This window comes from Alternaria novae-zelandiae (assembly GCF_023758075.1).
Source record: "Alternaria novae-zelandiae strain BMP 2774 chromosome Unknown scaffold_13, whole genome shotgun sequence".
Lineage (NCBI taxonomy): Eukaryota > Fungi > Ascomycota > Dothideomycetes > Pleosporales > Pleosporaceae > Alternaria > Alternaria novae-zelandiae.
The window spans coordinates 95,465-111,301 of record NW_026056973.1 but is presented as its reverse complement, the minus strand read 5'-3'; the positions used below and the strand labels follow the sequence as shown (position 1 = coordinate 111,301).

The following is a 15,837-nucleotide window of genomic DNA, read 5'->3' as shown; positions in this document are numbered from 1 at the left end:
AAGGCGTCCAGCACTTGCCTGTCCCAGGGATGTGTGATGAGTGACAATTTGGGGTGACTCGTTGTTCACGTGTATTGAAACCGTCACCTCGTGCGTATACGGCTGACTATGTTGTGGCAGTCGCTGTGGGCTTCCGTGGCTTAGCATGACGAACGCGGTTCAGACGCAGACGAAGCAGCAACCCACGAGTTTGGTAAACTGCACACATACTGGAGGCTCGCTTATGAGGTAAAGCCGTTGTTTGCAAGGAAACGATGGCGTTGGCGGTGAAGATGAAGCTGGGGTGGACGTGAAGAAGGTGCGACGCTCGTGGATAGCCGAATGAGGAACACAAACAAACACGCCAAGACGCGTGACGCGATATCAGTTGCAAGCTTGAACTTAGGATGCGAGTTCAATGCAAGCTACGTCCATGGTATATTGGTGTGAAGATGGGGTGGCTAACGAGTGGGTCGCAGCGAGGCGGTCAGCCGCGCATGACATTGGCGGTTGGATTGGCATGACTGCTGAATCTTCACAGCTTTTCAAGCGCGTAGTATATGAAGATTGGCACATGTCGGAGGTTAGCAATGGTTGTCATAGGTGAAGTGTCAAGCTACGTACAAGTGATGGGCATTCAAACGGTCAAGTCGCCTACGTCATGAAGCCGCCAAGACTTCTAGGATAGCATCTGCGGCGGGTCTTGCGATGTCCGCAGACCTTCTTCCCAATGCTGCTTCGGACCCCGCGCGCACGTCGAATTGCCTGGGACAACGCGAATCGCACGCAATGGCGAAGGATACCGCTGCGATGCTATTCTTCAGCCAATTCGGTGGACCCGCCATGGTTCCAAGAGCTGCGCACCGAAATGTTGCAGCGAGACGTCATACACCTTCCTGAGTTCATCGCCACTCCGCACGAATTCAAGCTATCGCAAAGCATCACGGGTTTCTTACCTCAAGAATGGTGCTATGCCCCCGGTGTGCGTAGTCGCATGGTGCCGTTTGGCCATCACTTGATCTGGTTCAATCCCGCGGTGCCGACAACCGAATTACTCCCAGATGGAACAGACGCGTCGCAGAGCCCGGGCGGGCCGTGGGTGCGGCGTATGTGGGCTGGCGGCTCGATACAAGTACGACCCGACGAGTATTATGACCGTAACCGCGGCTTTAGAGTCGAATTTCCCATGTCTGGGACGGAGCACATAAAGCATGTCCGACTGCACGGAGAAGGCGACACTGCCAAGATTTTTGTCACGATCGAGCGGCGTTTTGCACGGGTGGACATCGTAGGGAGAGCGTACAACGCGAAGCATGGCAAACTGGGAAAGAATGGAGGTAAAAAACTAAAGACTTATCTCGAGCAGCAGTTGCGAGACGGCGACGATTGGGGCGACTCAATCGTGAAGGAGGAGCGTAACCTGGTCTTTTTCAAGGAGCGCCCCGCTGCCGAATTGGAGGCAGTCAAGGCCGGGCAGATGGCCGCCGTGAAGTATCTGCAGCGTGCGTACTCTGACAACCCTCTCGACTATCTACTGACTCTATGTAGCCCCTGGGAAGCCAGACTTCTCACACGCCCTCACTCCCGATCGCGCCCTTCTTTTCCGCTTCTCTGCTCTCACCTTCAACGCCCATCGCATACACCTCGATCCCGAGTACGCTCGTAACGTCGAAGGCCACCGCAACCTGCTAGTTCACGGTCCTCTTTCCCTGCTCCTCATGTTGAAAACCATAAGCCATTACGTGTATGCACAGACCGGGGGAAAGCATGATCTGGAGTCGATCGAATATCGCAATCTAGCGCCGCTGTACTGCGATGAAGAGATGCGCATATGCGGCTTGGAGAAGAAGAAATTGCAACATGGCAGTATATACGATGTATGGATTGAGGGGCCGACTGGAGGTGTTGCTGTCAAGGGCACTGTTTACACCACAGTAAAGAATCCTAAGCCAAAACCGCTGGGACCCGGCTCTAGGAGGCCAGATATTACAGCACTCAATGCTGCCGCCAAGAAAACGCCAAAAGCGCAAGGCAGCGATCAAGATCACGTCGCATCAGAGAACAAGCGGCCACCCCAAGACTCGCCCGTACCTGCAGAGCCTCCTACAAGCTCTGAGCCTGTATCTCAACCCCAAGGTGAGACTCCAAACAAATCTGATCCCAGTGAAACTACTTCTCAACCATCATCTAGAGAAGTAAACTCACCGACCGCACAAACAACAAGCCGAGCGTCCCGTCGCAAGCGCGCCTCCAACACCACGGCCTACAACTTCATTTCCCTCCCTCCCAGCAAAGCACCGTCTGCTCGCGTCGTCGACTCGTACAAGCCAGTGAAACCGACGATATCGATACGTTCGAGGGAAATTATACGACGCGCTCGTCGGCGTGCCCCGAAGGAGATTCACGTCAAGCCTATACCGCTGGTTCGCAGGTTCGATGCGACACCGTACACCCCAGACCCTGTTCGCACGGCTTCGAGACACAGCAGATATTTGAGGGAGGGCGCCAGGAAGATCGAGAAGCCTAGTGTTCGCTTTGTTGCGGAGCAGCTGTCGGAGCGTGCGGCGCTGAGGAAGAGGATTGGCTTTAGATACGTGCATCGGTGAGGTCTTCGCTCGATGATGGCGGTATTGCACCTACTGTATGAATGGACCTCAATATCGAATTGTACGATTACCGTGTATATGATCAAGCTTGCCATTAGATGGCCACATATTCGCTACGAGGTCCGCTTGTGCACGAGTGTTCCATGAATAAGCTGGTGATAGCTGACAGGTTGTCTGTCCTTCATCAGCCATTGATAAAATGTTATGAACGAAGCTTCCTCCCCGTCCTGTCGATCGAGGGAGAAGCCCACGCCATCCATCCAAAGTGCATGCGGTATAAGACAGATCTGTGATGCATTACATGATACGTATTCTTGCGACATTGCTCTAGTGCTATTCGCGTTGCACAGATGCGCGGTCTCGCCAGAATTCCAAACTCACAATTTTCATAGACTCATTGAGTCGCAGCCTCGCATAGGAGAGGAGCATGATGCTAAATTCTATGCGCCGCGCGCCGGAAGCAGGAAATCCAACGCTTAACCCACTCTTCAGCTCAGGTATGTTAAGCAGTTGGCCTATGATTCGATCCAGGTAAAAGATGTCTGTCTGTTAACGCCGTTCCGTCCAGCTATCTGCACGCGACGTGGAGACAGATGACCGAATCGACCCTCGTAATGGCGTTTGGGATAGTCTACTGAGATGTTCAGATTTCCCGTCGTATCCTCGATTGAACGCATTGAACAGATCAACCAGGTCATCGTAATCATACAAGACGGGCGGCTCTTCGGGCTCTTTTTGATCCCAATAACCCTCGATGCTTCCCATCAATATCTTATCGACTGTACTGCGCCACGAGCAGTGGTCGATGATGTCCCTTAGTTTATGATCTGCGCACAAATGGTCTTCTAGCCACTGCAAACGAGCTTTTTCGGCAACAGCATCCCCGAATCGGATGAATTGGATGCTAAAGTACCGCTTGCCAGCATTTCGTTGGTCTCGTTGAGCGATGTCGAGTATGGTCGTGTTGAGGGTATTGAGATCTGTCTTTGACCACACGCCATCGGTCAAGACGAGAAGTGTTGTGGCTGGCTGGCCAATATGGCGCCACTCGTGGAAAACATCTGTGAAAGTCTTCGCCATGTCTGAAGTGGCGTGAGCGTTAGGCTTGTACTCCGGCCACGCTGCTTTGAGCGCCTTCTTCAGCGTTCTTCGGCCCGAGTCTCCCTTCAAACGCTGCTTTCTATGTATGTCGCCATCAACCGTGAATCTGATATCGATGCCACTTTTGTCAAGACCAGCTACCTTCTTGGCGAGCGTTTCTGCAACGAACGCCACGATCGGCCAATGTTTAGACATTGTCCATCCATTATCGATGACAAATACCTGCAACATGTTAGCTGATTATATAGAAGAACTGAATTGAACTTACGAGGTCGCGCGGGTCACTAAAGGTCTCTACAAGGCCAACATCGCGTCCTCTAGTTTCCATGCCAAGATTACCCTTCACTTTCGCGAATCTTCTCGCAAACCCCTTGGGGACCTGCTGTTCCATATCCTTTCTTGCCAGGCAAATGTCATACGGCAACTCTAGGGCAGATCGCGGAAGTGGTAGCGGTGAACTATCGTGAGATACCGACGATGCCTGGGTACGCAGAGCTTGCATCTCATGGACATGAGTATTCGAGCTGGGTTTCGCTATCTGGTACTGTCGAGACTGGATATCCTGATGCTGTGTTGCTAACAGCGGAGGCTCAAAATTCTCCACAGCCTCATGCATGCTCGGCCTCTCGATGCTCAACTCGTACACACGCTTGTCTTCAGACGAAGAGCTTTTGGGATTTGTAACATCCACGATCGATACATCTCTGTTATGGCTCTTCACTCCTAAAGTATCATTGTTGTCTTTGGAGTCACTTCCGATGATGATTCGAACGGGTGTGAGCGCAGGAGACTCTGTTGCAAACGTCTCTTTCTCAGCCGTGATGTCAGAGTTTTGTATCGCGTAAGACCTATCTGTAGGCGGAGACATCAATTCCGCAGTGTGGTTTGGCTGTGCAAGATTCTTGTGATACTTTGCAGATGGCGAGTCTGCTTCTGGGATTTGCAGGTTGAGTCTTGCCGGGTGGTCTCCGGCAGATGTACCGATATCGAATGGACTGCCATTTGGTTGTGTTGTGAAGACATCATCGCTATAGGGCCCAGTGTCGGGACCAGAGACTTTGATGTGGCGGTCGGAGGATGGTGGTGGTGTCGCAGGGCGATCACTTTCCAGGAATAGACGTGCACCACTCAGTGTCCGAATGTCTGCGTCTGACCATTCTTGTTCATGTGCTCGTGACTGCGGATTTTCGGGCTTACTCCTGCGACCAACAAATGGCAGGTCGTTTGAAAGTGTCGCATCAGTAGGACTTTCTGTGAGGCCGCCGTTATATCTTCCATCCGCGAGCAGCGGCGCTTTGTCCACCTCTTCGCCATAGCATGATTCGAGTTCCTCCTCCAGAATTTGTTTGCGATACGCCGTATGACCGAGAGGTTTGTTCCTGATCATACTTCCCATATTTGTCCGCATCGATGCCCGCTGCTGAGGGTTTGTAGATGCAAAGGATTGTTGTGATCGGGTTAGAAATCGGTCAGAAACTCTCTGGACATGAGCTTCCTTTTCTATGCTCGATAGGGCTCTCATGACTAGAGGATCTATATCCCGCGAGTACTTCCTGAGACCTTTGATCTTGTAGTGCGCCCAATCACTCAACTCTTGAAGCTTTTCGCAGAGCTCCTCCAGAGTGTGCCGTGCCACGGGTTCTGCTCGTAACAGCTTGATCTCTATCAAATTCAGGACTTGCTCCGTCGTCGTATCTGATGGACGAAGATGCCCACGCAGATAGTCGTGCCATTTCCCCACCTCCGGTAGAACCTGGTATCCATCGTGGAATCGGTCCAATCTTTGGCCTCTCTTTTGATTCGCGGGGGACAGTTGTCGAAGGCGTTCATACTGAAGGATACCTGAAAACCCCAAAACGATCCACGTCGCAGCTACCGATAGAACACAACCGAACGACCAGGCGTCAATAGTTTGCGAGACACCAATCATTGTGCCGTCCGGTTCATTCATGCGGGATAGTTCAGGTGCGCCTGCGGAAGGTTAGCTTTGCTACGTTCATTCTTACCACTCTGGCAGCTTACCATAAGTATCAGTAAACCCTTTCAAAACCTCTTTCGGTTCAGAGTATTCGTAGCTATCAACTACAGGCGCAAAGCTGGAAAAGCCAAAGTCAGCCAGCTTCAGTCGTCCGCGAACGCTGAGAATATTGTCTGGTTTGATATCTGCGTGCCACCTTGTTTAAGTTAGTACAAAGATCAATGAACATTGAGTGATGAATACCCGTGGAATTTCCAAGAATCTCCTTTGTCTCGCGGGATTTCGAGGTGATGAACATGGCGAATGGCTTTTGCGATCATGAATAGTGACTTCCAGTACCGGAGGATCTCTTGGGCTTGCACAGGAGGGACGTTGGTCTCGTCTGCCCATGCTTGATACAAGTCGCTTTCACCATACTCCAACAACAGGTTGTACGTTCTCCCCGATCTCATTCCCTCTCCGTAGTCATGGGTGTATGAGCCCAAGTACTGCAGTATAGGAATGTCGTCGCTCGATCGCAGACTCAAGAATGCTGCCCTCTCCATCTCAAACTCAGGCTTCCTTTTTCCGCTATAGGATTTGAGAGCCATTTGATAACACTTGAGAGTTGTCAGCGTATTCACTCCATGGCGTGGTTCATGATCTCACCTCGCCATATGTTTCGTCAATATAAAGCGAATCACGTAGTGCGAACGCAAGCGCATTGTCGGAGATAAGGTCTCGTTGAACAGCAATCCAATAGAGTGACGCAGTACCACCAGCATTTCCAAGTCGAATCTTGTGGCAGAAAGGTGGAATGATCTTCGATCCCTGCAAGCTTTGGTCCATGTGGAGTGTCAGGCTCAACGGACAGTATGCCCATCTCGCCCTGTGAAAGTCATCCATGACTTGATCCACTTGAATGCTACTATGCGATTCGGCTAGAAGTTTTCGTAACCTCTGTTCACTGCCCTCTGTCATATTTGCCAAGCTGCTATCCTCTATGTCCGAGTCGACAAATCGTCCTAAAAGATGGCCACGGCCTTGCTCCAGTAACATACTGAAGACCAGGATGTGGGCATAATTCCCTGAAGACCGACTTTCCTTAAGATCTGATGAATGTGGCTGAATGAGTTTAGAGTCGTCGAGAAGAAGCCACAGTCTGTTCTGTTTCGCGAGATCGGGCGTCATCGACTTCCACCACGCTATGACAGCACTGACATGAATGACACGACGTATGCAGTCGCAAGCGTCATCCGGGGCGCATCCGTTTTGACATGCGACCTGGAAGGTCCAACGACTTTTCAGGAGACCCAGGAAGTCCGTTAAGATCGATGAGCGACGTTCCGCGGAAAGCGCAGACATGGTGAAGTTGCCGATGTCGAACGCTGGTTCCTCATGATCGCTAGGCCCAAATGTATTGCGCATCATCAGGTGTCAGCCATGTAGGAAGCATAACAAAAATTGTAACATAAGAGCGCACGTATATCGAGAGGAAAGTGAAATTTAGAGGTGTTCTTCCTGCGGCGACATCTTAAGGGCGCTATGCTGACAGCTCTTATGTGCGTAGGCTGAAAGCGGGGCACTGACACAGCCAAGGCAGGTGCATCTCACCATGCGCCAATTAGATCAAGCAACACTGTGAGCTCACTTTTCACGGCAAGGCTGAAAAACTCTCGTGGCGCAAGCTCCAGTTCACCTTCCCCTTCACAATTCCAGAGAGAACAATAAAGCGACTGATAGCTGAATTGACGCGGTCAGAATGGGCCACTCTTGACCACTCATCAGCTCATCACGTAAGTCTCCATCACTCGAATCGTCCCATCCTCTAGGGGCGAACAAGCTTTGTCGCAGTACCATAAAGCACAAGCGCAGTGTGCTTTACATTCCGACAGAGATACAGTGCGGTCACCGCGCAGAGATAAATATTTAACGAAAGCAGGTTGCATATAGTGCAAAGCTCAAGTGTCGAAAATACAGGGAGGAGGTAGTATTTAGGTACCATCAACACCAAGCTCATGTCGGAACTCTGACATCGTAACAACAAATACGCGACTATGGGTCAAAGCCAACATTCTCGCAAAGTACTCTCTGTTGCAGCAAGACGCCCTTATTCCGAAATGCGTTGTTATCTCCTCTAGGCAACGGTATTGCTCATATCACGAAAACGTGGCAAGCCTGCGGCTTGCGGCGAATCGGTCTTCTCGACTCCCAGCACCGTACCTTGGACGTCTCTGGTCCACAGTGATGCTACACGAATACGGATAGAGGTAAACACTGCCGCTAACTGTACAGACAGTCTCCATCGAGGTACTTCTTGAAGACTCTCCTGTGCCTGGGTGTAAAAGATGGCCATGGAAAACTTAATCCATTCGAGCGCATTATACCAAGGCTCCGCGATAGAAGGATCGCCGGGCGAATGATCGTAGAATCTGATAGATAACCACGCGCAGAACAAAGTAAACGCTGTCAGTGGCAGCGTGACTTGAAGCCACCTCTTGAGAGCCAGTGAGGAAAAGCTCTCCGTATAGTCACCCGCGCCGTTCGCATCTCGATTTTGATACTTTACTACGTCACTGCTGAAGAATGTCTATCACATGTTAGATATAGGTAATGATCGGTAGACAGAGTGACTCACTGAAACAAACGTTGACGGGAGGTATAGTAGGGTCACGATGGTAATGATGCGCATTACAGCGGCCTCTCTTCCCATATTTCTGTTGAGCTGCTCGGTCTGCGCCTGCAAATGTTGCAGTACCAATTCCTTTCTGTCGTTGACGATGTTGATGATCAGTCTCGCTCTTTCCAGTTGCCTCTGGAGATCTTTCATGATTTCGTCGAGCTGTGACAGAAACACGTCCAGGTCATGCTCACAGTCAGTCTTCAGTGATGTTGGAAAGTCCGCTCGATTTGTGAGGTTGACGTAGAACTTGCGCAGTGAGTTGAGAATCTCGATGTTGGCATTAAGTAAAAGAACCGCTTGGTTGGCGTTATCCCGCCAGTATTGCAGATCTGCAATGCCACCTAGCTCGTAAGTTGACTCCACTTGGCTATAGTGGTATGCCAGATCGCTCTATGTCATGGTTCATCAGCACACGACTGCGCCAAGGCATAGTGGGCTTACCCGGTAGTCCAAGTGATCTTCGAGCCAGCTTATGTAACCTCGCCAATCTTCTGTCGACCAGTGACAGAACATCAGATGAACAGAGAGACTTGCGCGAAAGCATGCCGCGGCATCAGAAAAGCACCTGGCATCTTCCGGCGCATCTGGGGCCGTAATCTCTTTGTATCGATCCAACAAATCTCGACCACCTTTGGTCACGATCCAAAGAGTCGTTCCATGCTCTACGTCGAACCGATGGTATATTGATACGGTTCGGATAGACCCGTCACTGGGATCTGCGTCATCGCCGCTATTGTTTGTCAATAGACCAACACCTTTGAGATTGAAGCAGAGTTGAAACATCTTCCCGCTTCGCCCTAGTTTTGGGGCAATGTGATCGTTTCGGGGGTTCTTCAACCGTATCTGTTCGCGAAACCCGAAGAACCTAGGGTCTTTTGCGTTGATCTGGGCGCCGAAAATGAGCATGAAATCCAAATACACAGGCATCACCTGATGGTACGTCAAGATCTGTACTAAACTGGCGCGAGTGATCTTCAGTTTATCACGGGAGTTCTCGCCATAGACGTATCTGTATGCCGTCAGTACATCCGACATCAAGACCCACATGCGCAGGTGCATTGTTTACATGAAGCGGCATTTCGGGTCTCGTTTCGCGGCACGAACGTGTTGCACATTCGGCTTGTTGAGAACTTCGGTGGCTGTTACACCCAGCCACTCAGTGAGCTTTGAAGGAGTGTGGATGTTTCGTTTCTGCCTGACTGTGAAGGTCAGAGTATGAACAGTAGTGTTGTAGCTACTAAAGTACCTTGGCCGTCATCAGTAGACATGTCAATTATGGGCACCTCGAAGATTGTGTCCACTTCGTCTTCCTCGTCTACCAAGCACAGATCTGCTTCAGCATCGTCTAGACGTTTCCTGTAGGATTGTAGCTTGTCTTTGTACGTCGTAGTCTCGCTGGAGATCAGATTCACTGGATATTGCGCACGACTGATATAAGACGTCTGCAGTGCGAGTGGAAGCATTTCGTTCATGCGCATACTTTGCGACGCGAATTGCAGTTGCAATAACCAAATTATTTTGGGTGCACTGTCGAAAGAAAATGAGTGCAAGGCCGAAGAGGGGCAGGCGGACATTTCATTTCTTCAGCTGGCTTATCATATGCAGCCTTGGTGGGCTTAGGTGAGGCATGCATGCGCATGCGAAGCCACAAAAGATGTTGAGCCCCCGGCAGTGGTGCCCACTACAGTCCAACGCGCCCACCGGAACTGGTGATCCCGCTGATGGGCATCTGTCCATACAATGCCCGGGTGGCACTCGCAAGCCCAGACTCCACGTATCCATACCTAGACGCAAGGCCCATGAACTTCAAGAAGACTCAGATGTCTCTGTGAGCTCTGGTTCCGGAGACACAGACGGTTGCTGTGTTCTTTTCGGTGCGTCGCGTCGATTCCTTAACTCTCTGCGATCGCTCTACGCGATATGAGTTCTGTGCGTACTGCGATTAAGAAGGGCACAAACGTACCTCATTCAGTTTTTCTGGTACTTCAAAGATCCAAGTGTCATTAGACTTGTTACTCATTAGTACGGATTACTATCGCAAAAAGCAGAGGACGCGTACTTTTCTTGGGTTGAAGTCCCAGGCTGGCCACTTTCCTCTAAGATATTCTTCAATCTTCTCCCACGGATAGTCATAAGCTGAGAATCGATCTAAAATTTGTCCTTCTTTCCTGTCAGATGGCAGTGATGGCCTTAGCAGGTTTTTTCTTGCGCGCTCCAACGCTGGATTGGTGGGTCGGCGATACATGGCTTTGGAGCCTTCTAAGAGTGCCTCGAGAATACTAATACAGCTCGAAAGCGAATGTGTTGTAGGTCTTGTGCATAATGAACGAAAAGTCGCCGCCGGCCGTGCTGCGGTCAGCCATGCCCCGCACTTGGGCGTGGGCGTGGGCAGTGCAAAGGTTCTAAGACTGTGACTGACTTCTGGGCTGGTTCTAACTGGACAGTAAAAACAACACTGCCACCGGAGAGAGGAATTCGAGAAGTGACATACCACTTGGGGGCTTACACGTCAGTATTTTCGCGCAACCATTGCAATGTACTCAGCTGTTTCCCTGCTATCTGGAGGCGCTCTGTCGCCTAATGGACGGAGTGTCGCACAGTCACGCCATTGGCCTGGTATTTCAGCCATGTGATGTACGCGTTCGTCACAGCCCGACACAACAGGGCAAACTATCTTCACGCATCGGCTTTGATGCGTTAAAGCCTCATCATGCAGTCTGGACACACTGGTCATTCACAGTTGCAGGACAACATACCTGGCGGTCGTGTGGCGTGCGCTGGCGCGAACGACCAGGCGAAGAGTGGCAACAAATTACCTATCTGCACGCTTTCGTGAACTTTCAGAGGGTAATTACGCCACGGAATATACGACGGGGAGATCCACTCGAGAATTACGGGCGAGAGAACCACCCAGCTCCGAAACCTAGTCAACAGCAAGCTCGCAACTTCGCGAAGACCGTTTACAACGGCAGTAACTACCTGCGCCCGAGCCAGCTTTCACGCCTAGACGTGCGCGGGTCCCACAACATATGGATCCAACTCGACTTGCGCCTACAGCATCTGGTATAGGTGGAGGGGGCAGCTGCGGTACTGCAAGTCAGAAGACCTTGACGGCAGAAGAGAAGAATCAGTGCCCATACGGCGACACACGCTGGCCTCCTGCTAATGCATCGGTATCCAAGCCTCTACACTTGTTGAGCGACGAAAGTGAGGAGCCAATATACTACCACTTGCTACACGAAAACAACAGTCCTCAAGTCGAGTTCTGGAAGAGCCCGGTGAAGGCCCAAGCCACGGCCGCCTACGCAGAGAAGGGCCTTGCTTTACCGATATCGAAAGAAGGGAAGAGTCGAAAAGAGATCAAGGCCGCAAAAGAGAGAGCGCTTGAAGATGAAGCTCCGACAGCGAAGACGGAAATTGAGCAAGCTAGGAATACGAAGATGCTGAAAGAGTTGAGCAGTGGACCGAGAGGAACAATCTGGCAGCTTGACGAAGAGCACCTGCACGTTTGGAGATGTATCGAAGTGGTCCAGAAGGTGTATGGGGCGGTGAGCCTTAGTGCCGAGCGGCGGGAAATATTTTCAATGTTCGGTGTTGGCCTCAAGCGCATCGATGGTGATATGTTGATGGTCAGCCAGAAGGCGTAGGCACCTAGCTAACCCAGAGGGATCGGTTGTGGTAGGATCAATGCACACAACGCTCATCCCCGATGATTGAGTTCCACGCAAAACCTTCGTGTACCTGCGCTCTAGTAGAAATCTCAGGCGCTGACAAACTGACAAACGTGAAACGTGAGGCTGGCGATGGAGTTATGGATCGAAAGCCGAGGCTAGCTCGCGGATGTGGTCATAGCGCCTTCTCGATGATTCCAATCGTCGAGCGACCCAAATTTTTAGAGGCATCGAACATCTGCGACCACTCTTCTCCGCATCCTCCTCTACATCCACACTATTCCTGGTTATCTTGCATAAAGCTGGAGTCTAGGAGCAACATTTGAGATTCCTTTTTCTCTACCTACACATCCCAATTCCGTCACAATGCAAAGAGCTTTCGCATCGCGGGCGCGGACTTCGGCCCTCAACTCGAGCTCTAAGCTCCGGTCCACCAGCTACAACCTCCAGCAGCAGAGGTTTGCGCATAAGGTACGGCAATTGCATCTCTATTTCATGAAAAAAGACGCAACACTAACAGTTAGTAGGAACTGAAGTTCGGCGTCGAGGCACGAGCAGGACTGCTGAAGGGTGTCGACACACTTGCAAAGGCCGTATCAACAACACTGGGTCCCAAGGGTCGCAATGTATTGATCGAGTCGAGCTACGGCTCGCCCAAGATCACCAAGGGTATGCACGAGTTCCGCCGCCATCCTTGACATTGCCCGCTGACATCATTCCAGATGGTGTGACAGTCGCAAAGGCTATTTCCCTCCAAGACAAGTTCGAGAACCTCGGAGCCCGCCTGCTCCAGGACGTCGCTTCCAAGACCAACGAGGCTGCTGGTGACGGTACCACCACTGCCACCGTCCTTGCCCGCGCCATCTTCTCCGAGACCGTTAAGAACGTTGCCGCCGGATGCAACCCCATGGACCTGAGGCGGGGTACTCAGGCCGCTGTCGAGGCCGTCGTTGAGTACCTCAGGGCGAACAAGCGGGACATCACCACGAGCGAGGAGATTGCGCAGGTTGCCACCATCTCCGCCAACGGTGACACACACATTGGCAAGCTTCTGTCCAACGCTATGGAGAAGGTCGGAAAGGAGGGTGTCATCACCGTCAAGGAGGGCAAGACCACTGAGGACGAGCTTGAGGTTACCGAGGGTATGAAGTTCGATCGCGGATACATCTCCCCCTACTTCATCACCGACACCAAGACTGCCAAGGTTGAGTTTGAGAAGCCTCTCATCCTCCTCTCCGAGAAGAAGATCTCCGCTGTCCAGGACATCGTCCCCGCTCTCGAGGCTTCCCAGCAGCTCCGCCGTCCTCTTGTCATCATTGCTGAGGACATTGACGGCGAGGCGCTTGCCGTCTGCATTCTCAACAAGCTCCGTGGTCAGCTCCAGGTTGCCGCTGTCAAGGCTCCCGGCTTCGGTGACAACCGCAAGTCCATCCTTGGCGATCTCGCTGTCCTGACCAACGGTACCGTCTTCAGCGACGACCTCGACATCAAGCTCGAGAAGGCCACCCCCGATATGCTCGGTTCCACCGGATCCATTACCATCACCAAGGAGGACACTGTTATCCTGAACGGCGAGGGTAGCAAGGACCAGGTTTCCCAGCGCTGTGAGCAGATCCGTGGCGTCATCAACGACGCTACCACTTCCGAGTACGAGAAGGAGAAGCTCCAGGAGCGTCTGGCCAAGCTCTCTGGTGGTGTTGCCGTCATCAAGGTCGGTGGCTCCTCCGAGGTTGAGGTCGGTGAGAAGAAGGACCGCATCGTCGACGCTCTGAACGCTACCCGCGCCGCCGTTGAGGAGGGTATCCTGCCCGGTGGTGGTACTGGCCTCCTCAAGGCCTCCGCCAACGCTCTCGGTAACGTCAAGGCTGCCAACTTCGACCAGCAGCTCGGTATCACCATTGTCAAGAACGCCATCACCCACCCCGCCCGCAAGATCGTCGAGAACGCTGGCGCCGAGGGCTCCGTCATCGTTGGCAAGCTCATCGACGAGTACAAGGGTGACTTCAACAAGGGTTTCAACAGCGCCAAGGGCGAGTACGTCGACATGATCGCTGCCGGTATCCTTGACCCCTTCAAGGTTGTTCGCACTGCTCTCGTTGACGCCAGCGGTGTTGCCTCGCTCCTCGGAACTACCGAGGTCGCCATTGTCGAGGCACCCGAGGAGAAGTCTGGACCTCCAGGCGGCATGCCTGGCGGTATGGGTGGTATGGGAGGCATGGGCGGAATGGGCTTTTAAACAGCTGAAGCCTAGCCGTCTGTTTTCTTCTTCTTATACCCCCATTCCGATGTAATGACTTTAGTCTTATGCCTTTCCCAGCGATGATTTATGTACACGATATTGGGTTGGTCTCCGCTCTTCACTCATGATTTCTCAAAAGCGCAGCATTGTTGGATATTTGGTTTTTATTGTACAATATTGTGTAAGGATCTCCTGGGAAGGACAAGATGTATAAAGCGACGAAGGAAATATGAACAAGTTCAAACGAGTTTTCGAGATGCACAACATATGCTTGAGTTATGAATGCTGCAAGGAATAGGATTGGTGGATCACCTCTTACACGGAAAAAACTGAACACCTGCCTCCTAGAAATCTACGTTACCTTGAAGAATATGTGAACGCTAACCCTTATACTAACGTATACAGCAGAATACCTGTCCAGCCTGTTCCCTGTATAAGGTGAGATGCTGTGACGACTGACAGGGCGTTGCTGTGGCGGCAGAGCCAAACTAAACCTTGTAACGTGTCTGGTATCGTGCCGTGCTCCAGGGCTTGAAGGAACCCCACTAGGGTACGTGCATCGAGAAAACCCCACCCCACCTGCCACTACTCGCTCAGCCTCAGCAATCACACTCTCCTCCTCCGCCTTTTCTCCCGCAAACACATCAACTATCCACCCAAATCAGTTTTCTCTATTGACGTAAGCTGCCACCGCTCCATGGCCGAACAGGCTGCCATTCCTTCACTGCTGCATGTCCGCACGCGGCAATCGCAACGATGACGACGACGCTGACAGGCAACCACAGTACTGATAAAGCTACCTGGCGTCTCGACCCCCCTCCAGCATCCTCTACTTTACACATCCGACATTATGGTGAGAATATTAGAGATGCGTTATTAGGGAACTCGAACTAACAACGGATACAGGCTCAATCCGGGTACGTACTGCAAAACAAACAACAGGGCATCAACAGCTGTCGCGGCCCGACGACGACCGCGCCCGCATAGCTCCCCCTGCCTCCACCACCACCCCGATACCCGTCTCGCGCACTCCTCTATCGCCCCCGCACGTACTAACGACGACGCAGTGTCTCCGTCTCGCCCGAGTGCATCAGCACCTTCAACGAGCTCAAGCTTGGCAAGGACATCAAATGGATTATCTACAAGATCAGCGACGACTGGAAAGAGATTGTCGTCGAGGAGACTTCCAAGGAGGCCAACTTTGACGTCTTCCGCGAGAAGCTGCTCAACGCCAAGAGCAAGGACCGCAAGGGCAAGGAGGGCATTGGCGGTCGCTACGCCGTGTTCGACGTCGAGTACGAGCTCGAAAGCGGAGAGGGCTCCAGGAGCAAGATCACTTTTATCAGCTGGACGCCAGATGATGCGGCGCAATACGTACGTCACAACGACGGGAAGTGGGTTGTTTGGGAAAGGTTGACTAACGATTGACAGCCCCGCATGATGTACTCATCCTCCAAGGAAGCCATCAAGCGCGCCCTCAACGGTCTCGCCGCCGATATCCAAGCCAACGATGCCGACGACATCGAGTTCGAGAGCATCAAGAGCCGTGTTTCCAAGGGCCGCTAAGCGCCTCCTCCCCCGCCTTCCCTTCCGACCTGTCG

At 52.0% G+C, this 15,837-nt stretch overlaps 6 protein-coding genes across 6 annotated transcripts; 4 read left to right on the top strand and 2 right to left on the bottom strand.

Moving 5' to 3' along the window:
- Positions 1–847: 847 nt before the first annotated feature.
- J4E88_006541 (uncharacterized protein) lies at positions 848–2,585 on the top strand (the record flags this gene model as incomplete). Its single annotated transcript, XM_049400166.1, has 2 exons — positions 848–1,481; positions 1,528–2,585. The coding sequence occupies 2 exons, from the start codon at positions 848–850 to the stop codon at positions 2,583–2,585; spliced, it is 1,692 nt and encodes a 563-aa protein (XP_049253785.1).
- Positions 2,586–3,134: 549 nt separating this feature from the next.
- J4E88_006540 (uncharacterized protein) lies at positions 3,135–5,962 on the bottom strand (the record flags this gene model as incomplete). Its single annotated transcript, XM_049400165.1, has 4 exons — positions 3,135–3,908; positions 3,955–5,657; positions 5,709–5,849; positions 5,908–5,962. 4 exons carry the CDS (start codon positions 5,960–5,962, stop codon positions 3,135–3,137), a joined length of 2,673 nt encoding a protein of 890 aa, XP_049253784.1.
- A 1,964-nt stretch (positions 5,963–7,926) lies between these two features.
- On the bottom strand, positions 7,927–9,804 carry J4E88_006539 (uncharacterized protein; the record flags this gene model as incomplete). Its single annotated transcript, XM_049400164.1, has 6 exons — positions 7,927–7,972; positions 8,139–8,233; positions 8,282–8,716; positions 8,768–9,335; positions 9,393–9,525; positions 9,573–9,804. The coding sequence occupies 6 exons, from the start codon at positions 9,802–9,804 to the stop codon at positions 7,927–7,929; spliced, it is 1,509 nt and encodes a 502-aa protein (XP_049253783.1).
- A 1,551-nt stretch (positions 9,805–11,355) lies between these two features.
- Positions 11,356–11,973, top strand: J4E88_006538 (uncharacterized protein; the record flags this gene model as incomplete). The annotated part of the gene is made up of 1 exon (XM_049400163.1): positions 11,356–11,973. One exon carries the CDS (start codon positions 11,356–11,358, stop codon positions 11,971–11,973), a length of 618 nt encoding a protein of 205 aa, XP_049253782.1.
- A 390-nt stretch (positions 11,974–12,363) lies between these two features.
- HSP60 (chaperonin) lies at positions 12,364–14,233 on the top strand (the record flags this gene model as incomplete). The annotated part of the gene is made up of 3 exons (XM_049400162.1): positions 12,364–12,468; positions 12,525–12,666; positions 12,720–14,233. The coding sequence occupies 3 exons, from the start codon at positions 12,364–12,366 to the stop codon at positions 14,231–14,233; spliced, it is 1,761 nt and encodes a 586-aa protein (XP_049253781.1).
- A 700-nt stretch (positions 14,234–14,933) lies between these two features.
- Positions 14,934–15,802, top strand: J4E88_006536 (uncharacterized protein; the record flags this gene model as incomplete). Its single annotated transcript, XM_049400161.1, has 4 exons — positions 14,934–14,969; positions 15,143–15,153; positions 15,304–15,610; positions 15,668–15,802. 4 exons carry the CDS (start codon positions 14,934–14,936, stop codon positions 15,800–15,802), a joined length of 489 nt encoding a protein of 162 aa, XP_049253780.1.
- Positions 15,803–15,837: the final 35 nt, after the last annotated feature.